This window comes from Eptatretus burgeri, chromosome 5, assembly GCF_056783735.1.
Source record: "Eptatretus burgeri isolate ZD-2024b chromosome 5, Ebu_testis_v1, whole genome shotgun sequence".
Taxonomy (NCBI): Eukaryota; Metazoa; Chordata; class Myxini; order Myxiniformes; family Myxinidae; genus Eptatretus; species Eptatretus burgeri.
The window spans coordinates 27306129-27328650 of NC_140965.1; the positions used below are offsets into that span (position 1 = coordinate 27306129).

Consider the following 22522-nt stretch of genomic DNA (forward strand, 5'->3'; position numbering starts at 1 on the left):
TTTCATTAGGAAAAGCCAAAGATTGAAAAGAAGCAAATGTGATGACATTTTTGTCGATCTACAGGATTTCTCCAATGAGGTTCCTTTTAAGATTGCTGTTGATCAAAGGTTGTCTTTTCCTTATGCTGCCGAGGCAATAATTCATCCACTTTCTTTGTGGATATATATTGGTTGGTGTCCTAATGTCATTTTCCTTCATGCGTGTACAACCTCCCCTTCACTATATCGGCATAGTATAAGAAGAGCTGATTTTATGGTCGTGCAATTTTTCATCCCAATGATTTACCTGCTTACAGGTCATCTTGTATGTGTACCCTGCAGGTATTTCAAGTTGTGAGGACAAGGCAGAGGATTTTGTTGAGAGTTGCCCAGCAGGCGATGTTTTTCATTTGGAATTGAGACCTCAGGGAACAGGTGAGAAATGTAGCAACGAGGCACAGTCACTTTCCATACCAGAATTCCAGCAGCCACAGCCTGGAAAATTTGACAGCACAACCAATTTCAACAAACATTTTGCAAAGCAGGCATCAGAAGGAAGAGATTCCACGGTGGTAGCGCGCAGGAGCTCTGCCGAAACGACTCATTCTGTGAAAGGATTAGAATCTACATTGGTGAAGAAGTTTTCAAATGCTGAATTGAGATATGGCCATGAAGTTCAGCGAAATGCCACTAACATAAAGCACATGAGCAACACGAAGCCTTCGGTTGCTGCAACAAATGGTGAGGCCAAAAAGGTTGGCATGCAAATGCCTGTCGCTGCTATGGAGCACCCTGATGTGATGCTTGGCACTTGCCAAGAAAACGCATTTCGTCCTGTTGATGCAGCTTGCACGCTTCCAAGGTCAAGTGACAGTCGGCCTCCACCAAACTACAGTATAGGTTATGCCACAATCGACAGGAGACAAGATCCAAAGGCTCGAGAACGAATTCTGAAGTATTTTTACAATTCTGCGACACACGGTCAAAGCTATGATGTGCCACATGATGGCACATATCTTCCATTTCCTTCACCAAGAATAGGTTACCGGGTTCCAGTGGATTCATACAACCAACTGTCAATGAGTCTTCCGACCTCACCAATACTCGGCAGAGGTTATGGACGTGAATATGCAACATTGCGCCGTGATGTGCCACCAACAATTTATGGCACAAAAAGCAATAATAATGGCGGTGTGAATCCTACAACGAGCCCAGTTAAATCGCGTGTTGATGTTCCCCCATCGTTTGCCCCCAATAATATTCACCAATATTTTGGACCACTTCATTCACCGACAAGAGGCTCCACATCACCTTTTGATACCAGTAGTAGTCGTTCATCGACCTATAGGCGGGAAGTTCTTTCCGAAAAGGTTGCTCCATTATATGACTACCCTCCACCACCAACTCATTGTGGCATACCTGTGCTGCCACCACGTCACACAACACCTTCTTCACCGAACTATGAGACTCTTCCATTGGCACGCTATGACGTACCTCCAGATGTAGATCGCTTGACCCCTGCGCTTCCTCTTGTCGCACGCCTTGCTGCCTGGACATCACGCCGAGCTGCAGAGCAGGATGAAGAAATGCGTATAATGGCGGCTTTGGATTCATCGTCACTTCAGTTGCGGCATCGTACAGGCAGGGTTCCACTTCTAACACCTTCCTCTGACGACATCTCTCTTGGTGGTCCAGCATCACCACGACTCTATTCATTGCCCAGGCAAATTTGTCAGCACTGCAGGCGAAATGAAGCAGTGCCATCAGAGCTGTATTGCCTTCTGTGCTGGCGTTCCTTGCAAAAGGCCCGGGTAGGCTACTGAGCGTCTTCGGCTTTGGATGCCATGCAACTTTGAGAGGAATAAAAATATTGTTCTGCAAAAGTTTCACTGCAGCAACACTGCAATGTTGTCAATCTGACATATAAAAATTGGCGAACGTCCGAGGTCGAAAAAAATTGCGAGAAGTTTGAAGTTCCTTATGGTGAAGATAATTCTCCTTGAAATGTAACGACTGACAATTTTCTTTAAAAACTATTTTAATTTTGATAGCACAGAAAAGTTTGGAAAAGTTGGGGATTTCTATCAAAGTACAAAAATACTACCTTAGAAAAATTATTTCTTGACAATCATGGTGAATAGAAGTTGTTTATCAGTATCTGTTATTGAATTGTATTTGCTTTTTTTTGTATTTCACGTTTTAAAAGTACAGTGTGCATCTTGCTTTATTCGTTCATTATATTTTGATGTTCTTATGATGTTCAATTGACAGTCGCCTAACATTTTGTGCCAAATATCTCCCTTGCAAATCTCTTGTGCTTGGAAGGACATCAGGGTAATACTGAATGAAGGTTGCATTTCTTGAATCATTTTGCAAAAGATAAACTGGCACACACGGCATGTAGTTTGGAATAATTATCTGAATAGAGGAATGAATTTTTGTGAATGCCAATGTTCCTCTGTAAATGTATCATCTTGTTTACCAAAGGGTATGAAAGCACTGTTACCAAGTACATTCTGTGAATTGATAGACCGTTGGGAATGTCGTAGCTGCTGTGGGAGTTGAGTTTGAAAAATTGTTCATTTCAGATGATTCGGGCTTCATTTTGCCTCGTTAACTCCCGAACAGCTTCTATTACAAATATCCAACATGTCATTCGTTTTCTTTTGTTTTTGATACTTGTTATCTCCCCTGTGCATCTGTGATATTGTTCTCGTACACAACCAATGTCTGGGTAGGTGGTGATGTGGTTGTGGGTATAGGGAGAGGGAAAGGAAGAGGGGGAAGGAAGCAGGGATATCACAATTGAAAATATAAGGGTATCATGTGACTTGTGGGCCATAAACTTTGCAACATTACATGCTTATGGGACATTTTCACAAAAGCGGGTCAGTTAACAGTAAAGACTGTCCGAGAATTTTTATCAAGCATGTATTGCCCAGTCAGTGCAGAGGCCTTATGGTGATCCTGACATCATTTGAATTTGATCCCCCATCATTTGAACATTTTTCTCGGCCTTATAAGGGGTTCAAGCACTATTTCGAGAATATCAAAGAAAGTTGATTTTTGAGTTTGTTATTTTCCGTTACCTGACCCACTTTTGTGAAGATGTCCCTTATAATTATCAGTGTTAATAAATGTATTTATCGACTTTATAGAGCAATTTTGAAGCATTCAAAGCAGCAGCGAATGCTTCTCATCTGTGCCTTATGATGTCTTTCTGTGCAAGGTATAGCTAAACAATGGTTCAGGAATGTTGCTAAAGTATCACATTTGTCAAAATGTCTTTGTAGTTTGTTTTTAGGTATTTTTTGATGGAAGGTGGAAGTGACATAAGTGAGCAGGATACCCTCTTGATCATCTCGTTTGTTGTTTTTGTCAGGTAATATCTGTCTGCTACACAATGTTATGGATGGCAAATGTGCAGAAGTGAAGGTGAAGCTGATAGTTTCACTACATTTGAGGCTCATTGTGTCTTACAACAACTGAGTTAACCTATTGTGATGAAAAGGTTTAGTTTTGTGACTTCTTTGAAACTTATTTCATGGAGCTTGAGAATCTGGATGTTTGATTTGACAATTAAGTTAAAACGTTCAGTAGGTTTCCATCACAAACTTATTTTTGGATATTCATGCTCAGTGAGATGTGCTGAAGAATGTAGTTTTACATTTTGTATCTTCACTTCCCCCCCCCCCCCACTCTCCTCCACCACTTGCTTCTTCCAAGAGGTAAGGATACTATCCAATCATGCACTGTACACGTATATTGCTGCTGATCTGGTCTCTGTCAATATATATATTTATATATATATATATATATATTTTTTAAAGGACATGACAAGACACAAACTTTGCTTTTTCATTTACTCATGTCCAGTGTTTTTATGGTCATCGTGTGTCCGCACCTGATTGAGCACAGCTGAGTTTGTAATATCACATGCCAATTGCCAGTGGATTACCGAATTGTTAACTGTCAGGCTGGTTTGGAGATCCCCTTATGCTGAGCAGAAGTATTTTCTTTCTCAAATGGCCTGGCAGTTTCTTCTATTTATGCAATGCTTGACCAAACTTTCAAGGTCGAGAAGCCTTATGTTCGATGAATCGGCAAAGATGCGCTTGTTTGCATGTGTCAACGTTTCCTGTTTTTGACGAATTATCTCCATTTTACTTGATTCCAAATATCGGTTTCAAAACAAAGTTGCAGTACTGGTTTTTGGACAGCAACTTTCAACAGCTTGAATGATATTAGTGCCTGATATGTAGTTTGCTTTCGATGCTGCCTTAGAGGCAAGGAATAACTGTTAAAGTTTTATACTTCTTGTCAAAACTTTTATGAAGTCTCAATTTTGTAATGCTTAGTTGATCAAAGACAGATTACCATTTCTGCATTATATGTTGGAGTTAATGTTGTTTTTTTTAACCAAACTGTCATTTTATTGTTTAAAAATCTAGTAGCAACTGGGGAGTATTATAAATGCAGTATTCCTTGTTACTTGCTGATGTTTTGCAAAACAATGAAGAAACTTGTATTAGAATTAGAATGCTATTGTAGGCAGCATGAGATGCTTCCAATGGACTTTATTATGGAACATCTTTACATATGCATCATAGAACAAAATATGCAAAATACATGTATTCTTGTAAACATGACTTTTAACGTTCCTTTGGTTGCATTAGTGCACTTTGTTAAGTTTGAAACTTGCTTTGTCATTTTGCATAAGTTTCTTTCGCAATGCACATTCTGGATGACCTGGATTGAATACAGAGTGTTTCTCATCTTCAATGGTTTTCAATTTTGCTTCAAACTGGAATTCAAGTTTTATGTGTTTGTTTTATAAATAAGTTTGAAGAGGTTTTTCAAAGCTATATCATACAATATGTTATTTGAAAAGTTTTGAAGTTGCTTGTTTGGTGTTGTTTATTTTCCCCCAAGTTTCTGTGCCTTGAAAACCCTCTGAGAACGAAATGTTTGATTTCCGATGCCAGTAAGTCTTTGATTAAAGTTTGCTCTTGTTACTGAACAGTAATTTCTACCACCTGTGATTATTGTTGGATTATTAAATAAACATGGAAGAAAACTGCACTGTAAACACCGAACCAAAATTTTCACTTTGACAGCCATCCACAGTGCTCAGTTGCCCATGATAGATGTACATTGTTGCATATTTTATTTTTCAATGTAGAAAAATTGCAGCATTGACCTGGAATTGTTTTCTTGGCCGTGTATGGTTGAAGACTAGACTGTGAAGACATAATTTTGTACTAATACCAGTTTTCTTCCTCGACATCGTACATAATGTTACACATCATCGAGTTGTCCTGATGAAGTGGAAACTCTGAGCCCGTGATGTTGAATTCTCGTGCACGCCGAGCATTCCAGGAGTAGCCACCTTCCAACCGCTCAGATTGCTGTTGTTCCTCTCTGTCGGATGAAGCACACAAACGTTCATTGTATATGAAAACTTATTTGGTGTAGCTACCATAAAAAGATAAATAATAAAATTTAAGGAAAAGGTGAGATTGGCAAAATCTTTTTCAACATAATATACTCTGGATTTCGAGCAAAAGCTTTGATACATTTCCTTGCAAACTGTTTGCAGTTGATGTAACCGATAATTCGGTGATTAATTATTATTATTATTATTATTATTATTATTATTATTATTTTGAATTGTGGTTTGTCTCTAAAATATTGTGGATAGTTTATTTTGTCATTGACGATTCAAAGAAAATGCATAAAACTGAACAGTTAATTGTATGCCTTTTTTATTATCTTGCAGTTATTGCAAAAATACTTGTTTTTTTGCAAGCCTGAAGCTACTAATGCGATTTTAAACCATTTTCCGTGCCTTCAGAAACTATTCACACCCCTTGACTTTTTCACATTTTGTTGTGTTGCAGCCTGAATTGAAAATGGAATAAATTAAAAAAAAAAATTATCACCGATCAACAGAAAATACCCACCAATGATAAAGTGAAAACGTGTTTAGAAATTTTTACAAATTAATTAAAAATGAAAAGCTAAAATGTCTTTGGGTCTTCTTGGGTATGTCTGTATCAGCTTTGCACATCTGGATTTGGGGGTTTTCTCCCATTCTTCCTTGCAGATTTGCTCAAGCTCTGTCAAGTTGGATGGGGAGTGTCGGTGAACAGCAATCTTCAAGTCTCTCCACAGATTCTCAATGGGATTCAAGTCTGGGCTTTGGCTGGGCCACTCAAGGACTTTCACATTCTTGTTCTGAAGCCATTCCACTGTTGCTTTGGCTGCATGCTTGGGGTCAATGTCCTGTCGGAATGTAAATCTTCACCGCATTCTCAGGTCTTTTGCACTCTGAATCAGGTTATCCTCAAGAATTTGCCTGTACTTGCCTCCATTCATTGTTCCTTCTATCCTCACAAGTCTCCCAGTCCCTGCCACTGAAAATCATCCCCATAGCATGATGCTGCCAACAACATGCTTCATGGTAGGGATGGTGTGAGATGGGTGATGAGCTGGGCTCGGCTTCCGCCAGATGTAGTGCTTTGTATTCAGGTCAAGGAGTTCAATTTTAATCTCATCAGACTACAAAATATTTTGCGTCATGCTCTCAGATTCCTTCACGTGCCTTTCTGCAAACTCCAGGCATGTTGTCATGTACCTTTTTCTCAGGAGTGGCTTCCATCTGGCCATTCTCCTATAAAGCCGAGATTTGTGAAGTGCTGCAGAGATTGTTATCCTTCCAGCAAGTTCTCCGATCTCAGCCAAGGAACTCTGTAGTTCTGTCAGAGTGGTTATTGGGTTCTTGGCCACCTCCCTGACCAAAGTCCTTCTTGCCCAGGTGCTCAGTTTGGTTGGAAGAGTCTGTCTCGTTCTATAAATTGTTTTATAACCTTCCCCAGATCTATGTCTCCTCACAATTCTATCTCGGAGTTCTACGGACAGTTCCTTGGACTTCATGGTGGAGTTTCTGCTCTGACATGCACCGTCAACTGTGGGACCTAATACAGAAAGGTGTTTCTTTCTAAATCATGTCCAATCGATTGAATTGGCCACAGGTGGACTCCATTCAAGTTGTCTAGACATCTCAAGGATGATCAAAGGAAATTGGATGCACCTGAGCTCAATTTGGAGTGTCATCGCAAAGGTGTTGAAAACTTATTGATGCAAAACATTTCAGCTTTTCATTCTTAATTAACTTGTAAACATTTCCAAAAACATGTTTTCACTTTGTCATTATGGGGTATTTTGTGTATCAGTGACAAAATTTTAAAATCCATTTTCAATTCAGGCTGTAACACAACAAAATATTAAAAGTCCAAGGGGTGTGAACACTTTCTGAAGGCAATGTATGCATTGAAAACGAGCAGATGCTTGACAATCATTTGTTCATTTTCATGAAAGAGCAATTTGTTTCATCTCGTCAAATGCCTGGTCAATTATAGTAACATATCAGTTCCTGAAATCGACCTCCTGTTACAGTTGATGATACCATGAGTTAGGATATTATTTTGATACGCGCAATTGTCTGCAGGGTATCTATACACAGATGTCTGCATGTTTCTGGTTCAAAGTTATTTTTTATTGTTATAATTAGAGCTGCTGTGGCTCATCTATCTATAATTCCAGCAGTGTGTGTGTGTGTGTGTGTGTGTGTGTGTGTGTGTGTGTGTGTGTGTGTGTGTGTGTGTGTGTGTGTGTGTGTGTGTGTGTGTGTGTGTGTGTGACCGCTGTTTCTCGACAACCACTGGTCCGATCTAATTGAAACTTGCCAGGTATATTGCTGGGGCCCTGAGGATGTGCCTTTTCAAGGTTTGATATTAATCGGACAAGTGCTTCCCAAGTTATGGCCATTTATTTACCAAACCAATGACAAGACACGTTGTTGCGTGGCCGATGGGGAAGGGAAGCTCAGCCGCGTTCGCCATTTCAGGTTACAACGTACGGACTTCCGGATAGTGATGACTTTGTGTATTCTAATAATTTCTCGATTTCTTATGCGCATTTATAGATAAACACAATGCCCCAAGTTATGATCGTTTTCATATTAGACGGTGCATAAATTTCGCAAACATCAGAGTGCTGGTATGCTCTGTACCAGGAAGTAAATTTTTTTCCCTCTCTCTTCTCTTCTCTTTTTGTTTTTCCTTGCCACGACATTGCGAAAAGGTAAAATACTTTGGCGCTAATTGAATAATTGGGTATTAAAACGAAATTGCGAATAATCGTAACTGCGAATAATATGCGAACTTCCGGGTCACGCACGTCCAGGCACGCGAGAGCGAAGAAACGGCCTGTATGGTTGTTGTTTGTTGCTCGCGGTTTGAATATTTATTTTTTATTTTTTTTTATTATTATAATTTTTTTTTTGCGGGCACGTACTAGTATAATTAAATAACGCGAACTGCCGTCTTCATACGTTTATTGTGATCAAGGATAGCCACTAGCAGTTTATAAAAGTTTCATCTTGTTTCTCAAATATTAGCATTTGATGTAACAGAGTATCTAAATTTTTTAAGTGCTCTTTATAACATCTGGAAAAGAGATTGCTCGGCTTAGGTGAGAGCTTAGAGTAAAAGAGTTTACCTTGCATGCTGGAAGGAAAACGTAGACTGGTTATATGTGATTTATAATGCGATAACACTTGGTAGGTTGCGATCTTAAGAGTGTGATTACTGTCTGAGCAGCAGCTTCTGTACCGTCCACAAAATTTACCATGCAGTTTGTATAATTCCATATGAACCACCTCCTTCGGATATTAAAGGCAAAACACACACACACACACACACACACACACACACACACACACACACACACACACACACACACACACACACACACACACACACACACACACACACACACACACACACACACACACACACCATTTCTTAAGTTTAAAACTGTACAATTCCAACTAGTTAATTGAAGTACCAAAAGAGTTTTAAAATATTTGGGTGGTTTGTACAACCGGTTGCGGTTGATGCTATGATCTATTCAGGATCCTTGTTCTGAAGTAGGGTTTCTAATTGCTTTATCGCCAAGCAGGATATGTATTTGTAAATAGTAAATACACTACAGGTTTGACAGTTTAGGCATTTTAAAAAAAGTTCAGGTTTACAAGCTCTAAGTGATGCATAAAATCAAGAATTAGTCAAGTCTCGAAATATTAAACCCTTTTTGCAGTTGCTCAAAAGAAAATTTTACCAAGTGGGAAATTTCTTCGAGTGATGTGCCATCTTGATGGTTCCAAAAATGGAAATATTTTGTTCCAATGGCAGTCATAACTGTTACACTTGACATTAAAAGCACAATAACATGGTGCATACCACCAAGAAATTGAAGGGAATTGTCTCTAGAGTGAGATGGTGCTTACCGGAACGGAAAGGTGTCCTTCTCCATCTGCATGCAAACGAGGAAAGGGTATGAGGTAAACTGAACCGTTGTGGTGAAATCTAATCGAGCTTCCGTTGACAATATATGCTCACTGTGAACCTTCAACCTCCCCAGCACCATGGATCCAACACTGCTCAACACCACAGCACCCCTGCAAAGCAGTGGAGTTTGATTTGGTTCTCATCGTGCCTGAATTAAAAATCAATCCAACAATGTCGATGTTTTCAGAGATGAACTGCCTTGAAAAATATTTTGAACGATTTAAAAACAATTACACTGGGGAACAAAGTTTTTGTTGCATTGATACCAGCACAGTGTGCTGAATTCAAATCTGAAGTTAGTTTCTCTCTGTAAGCTCTAGACTTTTTGTAATCCACCATTATCAACATGTATTTGGTAAGTTACAATTTGTATTAAAAGCAAATTTACATTAAACATATATTTTGCAATTCAACATTTTCAACATTTATTTGCTAAGTTACAATTTGAATTAAAAGCAAATTTAAATTAACATATATTTCGGCATAAAGACGATAGGTGATTCAGAACAATTGATAAGGATGGAATGCAAAGTTTAAATAGGTCCAATTCAGGCAAGAATTTGCGGTTGCAGCTCTCGCAGTAGTTTGCCATCATATTTTTGTCCGATCACCTTTGGTCGCGCTCTTCCATCGTCATGAGGTCTATGCATAGTCTTTGGCCCCATCTCTCAATGGTGAAGAATCAGCTGAAAAATTCTTGAATCCGGATCCAGATTCAAATCTTCACCAAAATTGAATCAATTAGTCCTTTTCACAACACCCAAACCATCCACCAAGTTTCTGTGGAATCCATCCATAACCTTTGGAGATATCGTGCTATGTATAGTTTTTGGCCCTATCTCTCAATGGAGAGGAATCTTCCGGCATAATGTATAATAATATAAAGCGAGAGCTGTGATTGGTTCAATAATAATAAAAATTAAATGGTGGATTTTTTTGGGGTGCGGGGGGGGTCATTAAAACACGCATAAATGCGATATAAGAAGAAGACAGCCAGAATGAGGTTTCATAATATGCGCAGGTGGTGTAAGAATAGCTGTACATCAACACCGTGTTGACCCGTTCAGCCGTTTCGGAGTCTATAGCGGACATAATCGATGAATTATAGTACGAGATGATGAGTATGCTATCCATCTTGTGGGACGTTCATCCGGGGTTGCACTGCCACCATTCTCGGAAGGGCATTAAAGATCCCACTGTCTTCTGGAAGAGAAGGCCATTGTGTGCTGGCACCATGACTGACCCTAATATACAGGGGCACTACATTGACAGTGCCTGAATTAATGATGCAGGCTCTGTTGATGCATTGCTTCCACTATAATAGGGTCATTGGCCCTGTATAAAGCTTTGCCTCGAGAAACGATGCAAACCAGCAGCCATGTACCGCAAATGAATGAATGAACCTTCGTACACATTCAGGTTTCTCTTGATTTCAAACAAAAGTTAAGATCTTGCAAAGGTCTTGGTCGATTGGATCACATAGAAGTAGTGCATTTACTATTGAGCTTCCTTCTCTGGGTTTGATTCCTGATTCGACTATAAACTGTTGGATTAGTGCTTTACATGCAGGGCATTGCATCACATTGTGCTGTAGATGGATGCTGAGCTGGAAGAATTGCATGCTACCATTAGTTGGTGCATGTGAAATATCCCATCGTGTGTTTAGGTGAGTTATTGCCAGCACCCTGCCGAAATTAAAAATTCATACGAGCCTCAGTTGAACATCAGGCCGAGCAAGCAAGTTCCTGAAAGTCTTACGGCAAAAGCTTTTCCCAGCTGATCTCACAAGGTGGGAATATTTTTGACTGTTAAAGTTGTACTCGGAGCTATTTTTTTTTTTTAGTTTTTGCAAACTTTCAAAATAGCGATCGGCTGCTTTTCTCATGCTGCACAACTTGTAAACTGTTATCTTGGTGTTTCGCAAGCAGGGTGAGGCATCAATGTGTGTGCCATCCCTCGGATGGATTTTAAACTGGGCGTCCCATCTGCCAGAATTCGTTGATGCACATTAAAGATCCCACGGTGTCCTTTATGAAGTCAGTGAGTTATTGCCGGCACTCCCAACAAATTCCAAAATGCTGCTCTGACCTACTTGAACATCAGGCTGGGCCAGGTGGTTCTTGAAAGATTTGGGCCAAACTTTCCCTGGCAGACCCCTTGAAAACCTGGGAATAATTGTGGCCTTGGAAAAAAAACACACGTTTATAGCATACTTGTTGCAAACAATGGTTTTGGACTGACGATCCCAAAGACTGACATCCATGCTGCCTGAGATGTCGATGGAAAGGGCACCCAGCAGGTTCACACCAAATGGCATGCCAAACTGCAACCATATGAGCTGCAAGATGCAAGGATACTTATTGGTGAACAAAATAAAACAAAAAAAACAACTTTCCTTTATTATTGACGACACTATGAATGATACGAGCAGAAAAATCTCACGTTGTCGAAGCCAATGGAAATGGAGAATTTTTGATGCCGCATCTTTACCTGTGAATGGTCGATTAAAAGGATGCTGCCCTTGACAGCACTCGTTGGTTCTCCTGTCGCCGACCACATCTTTGTTACAAGATCAGCGTAGCCATTGAAGAAGGTGATTGGACGTAGCTGCAAGTCGAAGAGGATGGGCGACATGCTTGCCATAGTTTCAAGGTCTTCCTCACCCTCATCTGGTGTACCTGCGATCAGTCCTTCGAGGCCTTGTGCCTCTATAGACACCTTGAGATGGATAGAGCAACATCGTGCAAACGTGTTCAGTTACCTTGAAAATTTGATCGAAAATCAGATGTGAAAAAGACATTTTCTTTTATTTTCAGTGATTGACATTGCCGTGTTATAAACATCGACGATAGAGTTTTACGGACTTTCACAAAAAAACAAAACCATATCGTGAAAATGTATCGAGTTGCAACATTTTTAATTTGCTTTTCACACATTCTTTTTCTTCCTGCTATGTGAGCAACCTCTTGCTCAAAAATATTTGTTGATCTGTGTTGTGTTGGGAGACTCTCTCCGAAGTTGAAAACGAAAGTATGAAGTCGCACATTTATCCTGACACACACAAACGAAATCACTCGACCTTTGAATGAAAGGTTTTGATAAACATGTCGCAAAATAAAACAACTTAATGAGCTGGTCCTAAATGAACTGGGTAATTACATGTACAACGAGAGAGTTCAGAGAACGCCTTACCGTGCACCGTCTTCAGCAACAAGATTATGGGCGGGGTTCGTGACTGGCAAATTTGTTTGGTCGTGATGATGTAGAATGCTGTAATATTTTGTCCAAGTGCTGCTCAACGGAAGGGGTTTGAAATTGCCAAAAGGCGAATTGTGCAGTTTCTTTTTACACCACCTTATTTAATACGTTGCATTCATTATTCGTGCTTGTTGTATGTGTCCTTTATGACATCCTTAAACACAGTAAGTTTCTTTGGAATGACTTTCAAATTTTGTTTGACTGCCAGACAGGTAGATAGAGTAAAATAATTATCTCGCTCCTCTCTGTGCATGCCTGATCGGGACGAATACAGAGAGACACTACTGTTAAACTACAGGTCCGTTTTCCGATTAATGATCCGATTCATGCTAAAAATAAAACGTTCAATTGAAATTGAGTTGTTCCTTGATCATAAACTGACGTTTGTACACAGACAGACAGAAGTGAACCAATTGCTTCGCCCCGCTTTTCGCTTCACGTGCCTGGGGTGAAAATGAGTTTCTCATGCACATTGTCGTACGGTATTTCATTTGTGCAACATCGGGCTGGCAGGATGGCCTCGAGGTATGGATACTCGTCTCTTGAGTCGTCTAACTTGGATATGAATCTCAGTCCAGCTATAAACTGTCATCCTGGTGGTTTGCATGCAGGGCGATTCTTTAATGTGTGTGCGCCGTCCCTTGGAGATAAGCTGGGCGTCCCGCCTTCCAGCATTCATTGTTTGACATTAAAGATCCCATGGTATCCTTCGAGAAGAGCGGGTGAGCTATCCTTGGCACCCTGAACAAATTACAAATTCTTGCTCTCACCTACAAGGTAATGCATCGGTGGCAAAACTGTGCTCCCAGTGATGATTCTGACTCGGTCACATGCTTCATGAGAAATAAGATTTGAATATGTTTTTTTTTTTTGATGCAAATATTTTGCTGGCACACACACTTTCACTCAACGTCTCTTTCCCAAGAGTGGCTGGACTATTAATAAATAGGCCTGCTCCAAGCCAGTAAGGGAGTTTTTCATTTGCAAATAGTTGTGGCCAACAAGTGAGAGCTTGGCTGCAGCTGCCGTGGTTTGTGAGGGATGTAATTGGTATTGAGTGTATATGTAATAACTTTTTCATACTAATGAAGGAATTCGTGTTTACCGTGCTATTTATTAGTTGCGTTATAAGGCATTCATGAACTTTGTAATACTTTCCATCGAATTTGAAACTTGTTTGAATGATATAAACGGAATGACTAACATCCAACTGTGTGATAGACCTGATCACGAGCCAGACATCAGTTATTTTCAGAAATTACCCAGCTTAATACCCATGTCATGGGTGGTACACTTTGCAATGCATCACCGCACCTGCGAAGCGACAATTCAACAGTTGGCTGGAGAATCGAATTCAGATTAGATGGTTCAAAAGTCAGTGCGCTACCATTACACCATCGTGTCAGGACTAGTATGTCACTGCATCTAAGAAAGCAAATTGAAAAAACTTTATTTTCACATGTACTTCTCACTTTCTTTTGAAATGCGTGTACGCTTTGCTTGGCGAGTTGATGACTGATGCCATGTACCTGTGTGGCATGTAGACTGCTTCCATGTGAAAAGATGAAGATATCCATGTTGCTCTTACGCAGTATGCCCGAGCCTGAGTACAGGATGTTGAGGTTATATGTCGAAGTGACTCCTTCCATCTCTGTTCAAAGACAAAATGTAGTTACTTACAAGTAATCAGCATTTGTTAAAAAAATTATAACCTGTAAAAGTTGATCAGGACTTGCACATTCACCATGTATTGTATCAATATTCCCTCGAGGACATTGCAATTGTCTCGCATAATGTAGACTACAATTCTCGAGTTTATGCAAAGGAACCCTTACTGGACATGAAACCCGAGAAGGAAGACGAAGAACCACTTCGAGCAAATTGTTCGTAGTTGTGCACTCGATGGTCTTTTAGGACCTCCTGAATAATGTTGCTGTTGAGAAACAAACACCGTTTGAAGAGCAATGAAAGCAATGCGATTGCAAGCAAAATGAGTACATAACTGCGCAATGCAAGTTGAGTTTGACAATGACCATGACCATGACGAAAACAACACTGGCAAAATGTTTGTTAGAAATGACTGCAAAACAATAAGGCAAGGTATAGATGTAAAATATTTCACATAATTGCTGGAATTTAAAATATAACATGGAATATTGATCAGTCAGTGATTGATGAACATCTTTCAATATCCAAGGTGACATCATTGAAATGACTGATAAATAAACACCTCTCCAGAAGAAGGGCCCAATCACTGGGTAAAGTGATTTAAATGACCTTGCACTACCGGGTCAAAGAGCCAGTCTTTCAGCATTACTTGCCATATGCTGAAGGTGACCCCTGTCATGATCCTCACGAGGCACCGATTCTGCCACTCAATATTCCGTCCTGTGAATGGTGTGGTGTCAGCAATCTTTGACGAGCACCCTCGAGATTGTGGGTTCAAATCTTGCTGAAGGGCAGCAGTATTAACGATTTGGATTCTAAGCATCTGGAAATTGGGCTCTTCTTCAGGGAATGTCAATGACATGAATTGTCATTAAAAACCAAGCTGGCTCACTAATGATGATCAGGCCGGAAAAGGGAGTTTTGCTCACTCAACTAAACTAGTATACATGTGGCTTCAGTACATCCTCTGCTTATTTCTGAAATGTTGTAGTGTGTAGACAGTCTAAATGAAATGCCGTCTTAAAATGGAAATCTGACTGCAACAGAGTATAAAAACTATATATTAAAGGTTCAAGTTGGCAAGATACGAAAAGTGTTCACCCCCTACAAATAATGCCACATTTAAATGAATTATGTAGAAACAATTTTTCCAAATTAACTTTTTTTTATTCATAAATGAAGAGATCAAATTAAACGCTGTTGTAGTTGAAGGAGTTTACATGTCAGGAATACCTGAAAATAACACATGTACTAATCAAAACTCACTGGTTGTAAATGTATTCATCTCCTTCAAGTCGGTACTTGGTGGAAGCAGATTTTCAGCAATGACTGCTCTGAGTCTTTGTGGGTCGGTCTCTACCAGATTTACACAGTGAGATGCTGAAATCTTTCTCCATTCTTCACCTGAAAATTGCTCTCGTTCTGTTAAGTTTGATGGGGATCGTCGATGGACTGCAATCCTCAGGTCTCGCCATAAATGGAAAATTGGGTTCAAGTTAGGACTTCAACTGGGCCACTCAAGAACATGAATTTTCTTCTTATTCAGCCACTCCAGTGTAGCTTTAGCTCTGTGCTTTGGATCATCGTCCTGCTGAAACGTGAATCTCCGACCCAGTTTCAGATTCATGGATGACTCAAGCAGGTTTTCATCAAGGATTCTCCTGTACTTTGCACGGTCCATTGTCCCTTCTATCCTGATAAGTTTATCAGTCCCTACTGATGAAAAACAGCCCCAAAGCATGATGCTGCCACCATCATGCTTGACAGTAGCGATGGTGTTGACTGGGTGATGCGCAGTGTTAGGCTTGCACCAGATGTAACGCTTTGAATTTTGATCAGAAAGTTCAATTTTTGTCTCATCTGACCACAAAACATTTCTCCACATATCTGCAGTTTCATGAAGATGCTTTTTTGCAAAGTCCATATGAGCTTTTAAAAGCATCTTTTTTAGTAATGGCTTCTTTCTTGCCATCTGTCCGTGGAGGCCTGCTTTGTGAAAGGAACAGGATATTGTTGATGATGAACACCGATGTGATGTCATGTCAGGCCAGATTAGATCTGTGATTGCTACAGGAACCATGTAAACCTGTACCAACCTGTTCCATGGTCGGGTTGTTGGCGACGAAACCGTCTCCTCCACCATGTTTTTGGTGAGGAGAGAGTTTGGATATGGACACCCAGCAGGATTAAAAACAAAATCTATCAAAGGGTGGAGGCACTCCTTGGTTGCCATTGGCCATCCATATCTAGTGCCCAACTGTGCCTGTGGATGTCTTCCTAGGAGGTTGGTGGCAGGATTTGCACTCCGGCCACCGTAAAACCCTTCATTCCGCAAAACACAAAAACGCAAAGAAATCTGAAAACCCACTCTGTGGGAATACCTCCTGCGCAGCTTCCCTAAACAGGGAAGCTCACCGGATGACGGTATTTGGGCGAAGTCTTCGGGACACCCAATCTTTGATGATAGGAGGGAAAGCACGGCGTAATATTCCTGGGTCAGATTGCGGGACAGTGTGTCGGAGTGGTGCTGAGGTGTCGTCCACCAGACGGCGGTCTCCTTGGGTTAACCTGAGGCGGTCCCTTCGGGTGGGTGCCTGGAATGTCCTATCCCTAAGAGAGGATGATCACCTGTCTCTGTTATCATCTGAGCTCAAGCGTTTGGACATTGGTATTGCAGCTTTTTCTGAGGTTCGGAGACCGGATTGCGGCGAGATCATGGTGAGTGGTTACACCTACTATTGGTCTGGTCGCTCTGGTGGTTACCATTCCCAAGGAGTTGCTGTAGCTGTGTCCAATAAGCTGACTCCAATGATAATTGAGGTAACACCGGTCAACGAGCGTATTATGAGACTAAGGATTGGTCACTCCTTAGGTGTCATTTCCCTGGTCTCTGTTTATGCTCCGACTGAGGCGAGTGATCTTACCGTGAAGGACACATTCTACGCCACGCTCGAGTCTGTGGTTGATCAGTGCCCCAGACGAGATACACTTCTAGTCTTGGGGGATTTCAATGCATCGATTGGAACTGAAAGGGATGGTTATGAGACGTGTGTTGGTCCCCATGGGTCTGGAACTGTGAACCTGAATAGCACTAAGTTCCTTGACTTTGCAAGAAGTCATGGGCTTAGAGTGGCTGGTTCATGGTTTCAGCGCCCACAAGCTCATCGCTGGACTTGGTATTCCAACGCTGGTGGTGTGGCAAAAGACATTGACCATGTCCTCGTTGAAGGTCGTTGGAGGATGATCCAGAACTGCAGGGTCTACCGGAGTGCTCAGTTCCTCAACACTGACCACCAGCCTGTTGTAACAACTCTGAAGTTGCACCTTAAATCCAGGAGTATGGTACCATCCCAGCCTTGGCTGGATGTTGGCAAGCTCAAGGATAAGAGGGTAGCTGAGGAGTTTGCAAACAAGCTGAGTGGAGATTTGGGGGGTCTGGGTGCTTTGGGGGGTCCTGAAGAGTTGTGGAGCGCCTTCAAGATCACCGTCGTTGATGTTGCCGGTGGATGTCTTGGAACTCACCGCAGGGCAAAGAAGAATTTTGTCTCTCAAGGGACACTGGATACCATTGACCAGAGTCGCAGGGCCAGGCTGAATGGCAGAGCTGAGCTGTTTAGGGAGCTGAGGCGTAAAACTGTACTTGTGCTAGGGGTGGACAAGGAGACCTATGTGTGTCAGGAATCTGTGAGGGGGTAGAGCATCACTTGTGGTCAAGGGATTCTCGTCCTGCTTACAGGGGAATTCTCGCATTGTGTTCATCCAAGCCCATCCCTCGGTGTACTGCAGTTAGAGCAGAGAGTGGTAGGCTCTTAACAGAGGAGTCCAAAGTGAAGGCCCAATGGGCCGGTTGCTTTGAGCAGTTGTACCAGGCTGATCCACCAGCTGTCGAGTTGGATGTCAGGGGTGTTATAATCCCTGTTGCTGACCCTCCAATCAACTCTGGTCCACCTTCGCTTGTGGAAACACGGGCTGCGGTGAACCGGTTGAAATGGGGTAAAGCTCTCGGGATCAATGGCATCCATGCTCAACTTCTCAAGGCTGGTGGAAATGCTGTACTCGTGTCGTTGCATGCAGTTTTGTGCTCTGCCTGGAGCACAGGCAACATCCCAACTGATTGGAAGAGAGGTCTTGTTGTCCCTCTCTGGAAAGGGAAGGGTGATCACCAAGACTGCAACAACAACCGAGGGGGGACGCTGCTCTCAGTGCCGGGCAAGGTCTTTGCTCGGATAATTCTTGATAGGGTTCGCCACCATCTGCTTGAGCACCAGTGTCCAGAACAGTCAGGCTTTACACCAAAGAGGTCAACGATTGACCGTATCCTTGCTTTTCGGGTCCTCACCGAACACAGAAGAGAGTTTCGGCAGGGGCTGCTTGCAGCCTATGTTGATCTCTGTAAAACGTTCGATTCAGTGAATCGGGATGCCCTCTGGAGGATTCTTGGCCTTCGTGGGGTGCCACCAAAACTGATCGATCTGATGTCTGAACTCTACTCTGGTACTGAGAGTGCTGTGAAGTGTGGTGGTACCATCTCTGACTTATTTCCAGTTGTTACTGGAGTTCGTCAGGGGTGTGTCCTGGCCCCCACACTTTTCAGCACTTGTATGGACTGGATTTTAGGGAGGATGTCGGAGAGATCAAGCTGCGGTGCATCGTTTGGGAATGTCAACATCTCGGACCTTGATTTAGCAGATGATGCAGTCATCTTTGCGGAGACCTTAGATATCCTTTTGGGGGCCCTTGAGGTGCTGAATGAGGAGTCGGAGCCATTGGGATTACGGGTTTCCTGGGTCAAAACTAAGATCCAGGCTTTCGGTGACATCTTGGATGCTGCTGTCCTGTTTGTGCCTGTTTGTGGTGAGGATGTTGAGGTTGTGGAGAGATTCACTTACCTTGGCAGTGATATTGATGTCTCTGCTGGCTGTGAGTCAGAGGTCCACAGTCGTCTGGGTCGAGCCTGGGGAGTCATGGATTCACTGGATAATGGGGTGTGGTGCTGCCAGTACTTGTGCAGGAGGACGAAAGTTTGAGTCTTCAGGTCCTTCGTGCTTCCAGTTTTGCTCTATGGATGTGAGACTTGGACTCTGACCAAGGATCTGAGAAGGAGACTTAATTACTTTGGTACCAGGTCTCTTCGGAGAATCCTTGGCTATCGCTGGTCGGACTTTGTGTCCAACAAGAGGTTGCTGAGAGAGACTCAAATGAGATTTGTTACCTGCAGTCAGTGAGCGTCAGCTGCGGCTGTATGGACATGTGGCTCGTTTTCCTGATGCTGATCATGCTCATCTTATTCTCTCAGTGAGGGAGTCTCATGAGTGGAGGAGGCCAATGGGCCGACCACATGCCTTGTGGTTGCATCAGGTTGATCGGCATCTCAAGGAGATTGGGATGGGCCAGGCATCTGCCCGGGGGATGGCCAGATGGAGGCCCCTGGAGTACTGGCGGAGAGTGGACGCAGCGACGTGCTGCTCTGGCGCATGCTTCCATACCTGACCTTACCTGAACACTGACCTCCCCCCCCACCCCCATCTTGGACATACAGAACCTCGCAGATCATTCAAGGTCATTGTTTGATTTAGTGACATCCTGAACAAGTTTCCTGCTTGCCTGGCTGTGCTAAGTTTGGATGGGTGACCTGATCTGGCTGGAGTCTGTGTGGTATGATGCGTCTTCCATTTCTTAATGATGGATTTCACCAAACTTAAAGGGATAATGAGTGAGTTTAAAATCTTTTATAACCCTCTCCTGAATGTTGTTTCTCCACCACTTTATGTCTGACTTTGTGAAGCTCCTTGGTCTTCCTGTTTGGCTTGTTGGCTGACCAAGTCAGTTGCACCTTAAAACTCCTTAGAAAAGTGGGGAAGCTTAATTTAAAGTTAAACCACTGATTATATTCAGGTGAAACCTATTCATTATTTTGTCATCTTTCAAACAAATAATTTGCTCCTGACATTATTTGGGTTAATTAGGCAGAGGGTTTGAATACTCTGCAACTGAGAATCACCTGATTTTTTTTTTTTTTTAATATGAACAACGTCAAGGCTCTTATAAGAGCTAACACACAGAACATATAACAAGGGGAGCAGGAGACAAGAGGGGTGGGAAAGGGAAGCAGAAAACAGGGACTAGACACATCAGGAGATCTGTGGAAGGGAGAGGGATGGGGTCGGGTACATGGTAAGCAAGATGGACACTACAGGGACTTTCAGGAAGGAAAGCAGGGAATGTGAAGGAGGTGGGTTTGGGATGGATTAATGGGGGTAGAAAAGATCGTGGTTTTGGATGGGGGAAAAATAAGAGATGGTGGTGACAGCTATTTTGAAGACCTGGAGGGAAGAGTGGGATTGAAGAGAGTGTGGGAGTTTATTAATGCCTGGTGTTGGCTTAATGGTTTGGGTGGTGGGCTTCAGATCCTCGGAACCTGAGTTCGAATCCCAATTGGCTGTTGAATTAATATCAGGTGGGGTTGACTGCCTGTCATCCTTCCGAGGTCGGCAAAAATGAGTGCCAGCTTGCTGGTAACCTGTCAGAGTGGAGACCTGTTCAGAATTGTGCCCAATAGCCAAGGAGACTGCTTCAGCTGTACCAACGCTCTGCACAGTGTATGGTCCAAATGGATGGATGGGAGTTTATTCCACAGGTGGGAAAAAGAGGAATGAAAGAGCGAAGGTGAGCAGTGATTCTTGATTTTGGGAGTTTAACCAGAAGTGGGTTGCTGGCACACCTTGAGCGCTTGCACCAGCCCTGCGGTGACATGGACGGGACAGATAGCAGACAGAGCAATGGTGGGGTGGGCGGGGGGAGGCCGGAGAGGAGATGGTAGAAGAAAGGAAGACCACCGACCTGCCTGCAGTGAGATTGAGAGACCCAAAGACTCAACCTCATCGTGGGAGATACCAATGATCTTAAAATGCCTTGGTTTCCACAGCATGACGTCAAGAAAGGTGAGAGGCGGGAGCACCAGCCAAGAGGAGAGCAGTACTACATCAGTCTGTGGATGAAAGCTTTGTATGTGGTCAGGAGCTCAGGTGTCCCAAGGAGGGCCTTTTCACGATGGAGGATGCCAAATTGGTGACTGGCTTTGGAGCCAGCTTGGAAATGTGGTTTTCCCAGGAAAGATCATGGCAGGAAGTGATGCCCAAAAGTTTGAATGAGAGAACTCTGTTAATCTCTGTGGATTTTCTCTGTTAATCAAACTTATTCACATTTTATCTGAATTTTTTGAGCATTATCACTTTGGAATAGTTTGTGAAGACTATGTGTTAAGTTTGATTTGAAAGCATCATGAAATAAGCTCAGGTGGCATCAAAATGTGGAAACGTGTGAGGGGGTGAATTATCAAGATTTTAGACGTCAAAGTGAAAAGACACATCTGTGTTTAAAGAAGTTCTACCTCCTATTTACACATGTCTGCGATGGAGTGGCGATCTGTCCAGGATTGGTCCGAGCCGAGAAACGTTTCTCGATTTGAGAGTGAACACTCGGACAAATCTCTGTTAATAGTATGGGCCTCTATTATTTATTTACACGTGTACATTAATTTATATCCTCGAGAAGGTGATTGCAAAGCTTGATTGAAGTTGCTGTTCGTCTTTGAAAGTGTTGAAGAATCACAGTTAATAAATTTATCATTAGCTGTCTTAGTTAATGATATAATTATACAGCGGGTTACCCTTTTACACTCCCAGAAGGCTTTCTGTGGTATCCGCCATATTTTCCCATCATGGCATGTCCCTTTTTCATCAGATGTGTTTGGCCATTTTCCCAAGTGTGGCAATGGCATCCACTACATTAAAACGATGCAGTGCAGCACTACTTTGGTCTCGGTATTATTCGAACTGATCTGCAACCTGTGACGTCTGCCAACTGTCATCATCTTTCATGTTGGCCTGCAGAAAACTATTTTGACAAGTAATTAGTCTTTCTGTTTGTCTATCTGGCCAGATCCTTTGATTGAGGCCAGTGAATGAAGCTAACATCATCCAACATCCCTCAACTCAATCGAGCTTTTACTCTCGTGGTCCATTCCATTTATTGACCCCTAAGATATCAGTTGTTTTCAGGTTTGTAATTTCTGCAAGAAGGATACTTCTCTCATGGAGCACGTGGTTTGTGAATGGACAGCTTCTGTCAGCTGTGTGGCACGTCGACGGCCTCCGTCGGCCAAGTGGCGCATGGACTGTCTCTGTCGGCCGCGTGGTGCATGG

General features: G+C 42.3%; 2 protein-coding genes across 9 annotated transcripts in view; one reads left to right on the forward strand and one right to left on the reverse strand.

Moving 5' to 3' along the window:
* Positions 1-5005, forward strand: part of LOC147026122 (uncharacterized) — a 154440-nt gene extending 149435 nt beyond the window's left edge. For all 6 annotated transcript variants that reach the window (XM_085881236.1, XM_085881237.1, XM_085881235.1 and 3 more), the window contains one exon: positions 322-5005. In XM_085881236.1, coding sequence (XP_085737362.1) covers positions 322-1802 — 1481 coding nt within the window. In that variant the 3' untranslated portion in view covers positions 1803-5005. The remainder of the gene's footprint in view (positions 1-321) is intronic.
* The window catches only part of LOC147026123 (microsomal triglyceride transfer protein large subunit-like), a 227369-nt gene continuing 209383 nt past the window's right edge, over positions 4537-22522 (reverse strand). For all 3 annotated transcript variants that reach the window (XM_085881241.1, XM_085881240.1, XM_085881242.1), the window contains exons 13-18: positions 14486-14583; positions 14180-14301; positions 11883-12110; positions 11606-11730; positions 9332-9502; positions 4537-5400 (exon numbers count right to left, since the gene is read on the reverse strand). In XM_085881241.1, the coding sequence (XP_085737367.1) occupies positions 5241-5400; positions 9332-9502; positions 11606-11730; positions 11883-12110; positions 14180-14301; positions 14486-14583 (904 nt within the window). In that variant the 3' untranslated portion in view covers positions 4537-5240. The remainder of the gene's footprint in view (positions 5401-9331; positions 9503-11605; positions 11731-11882; positions 12111-14179; positions 14302-14485; positions 14584-22522) is intronic.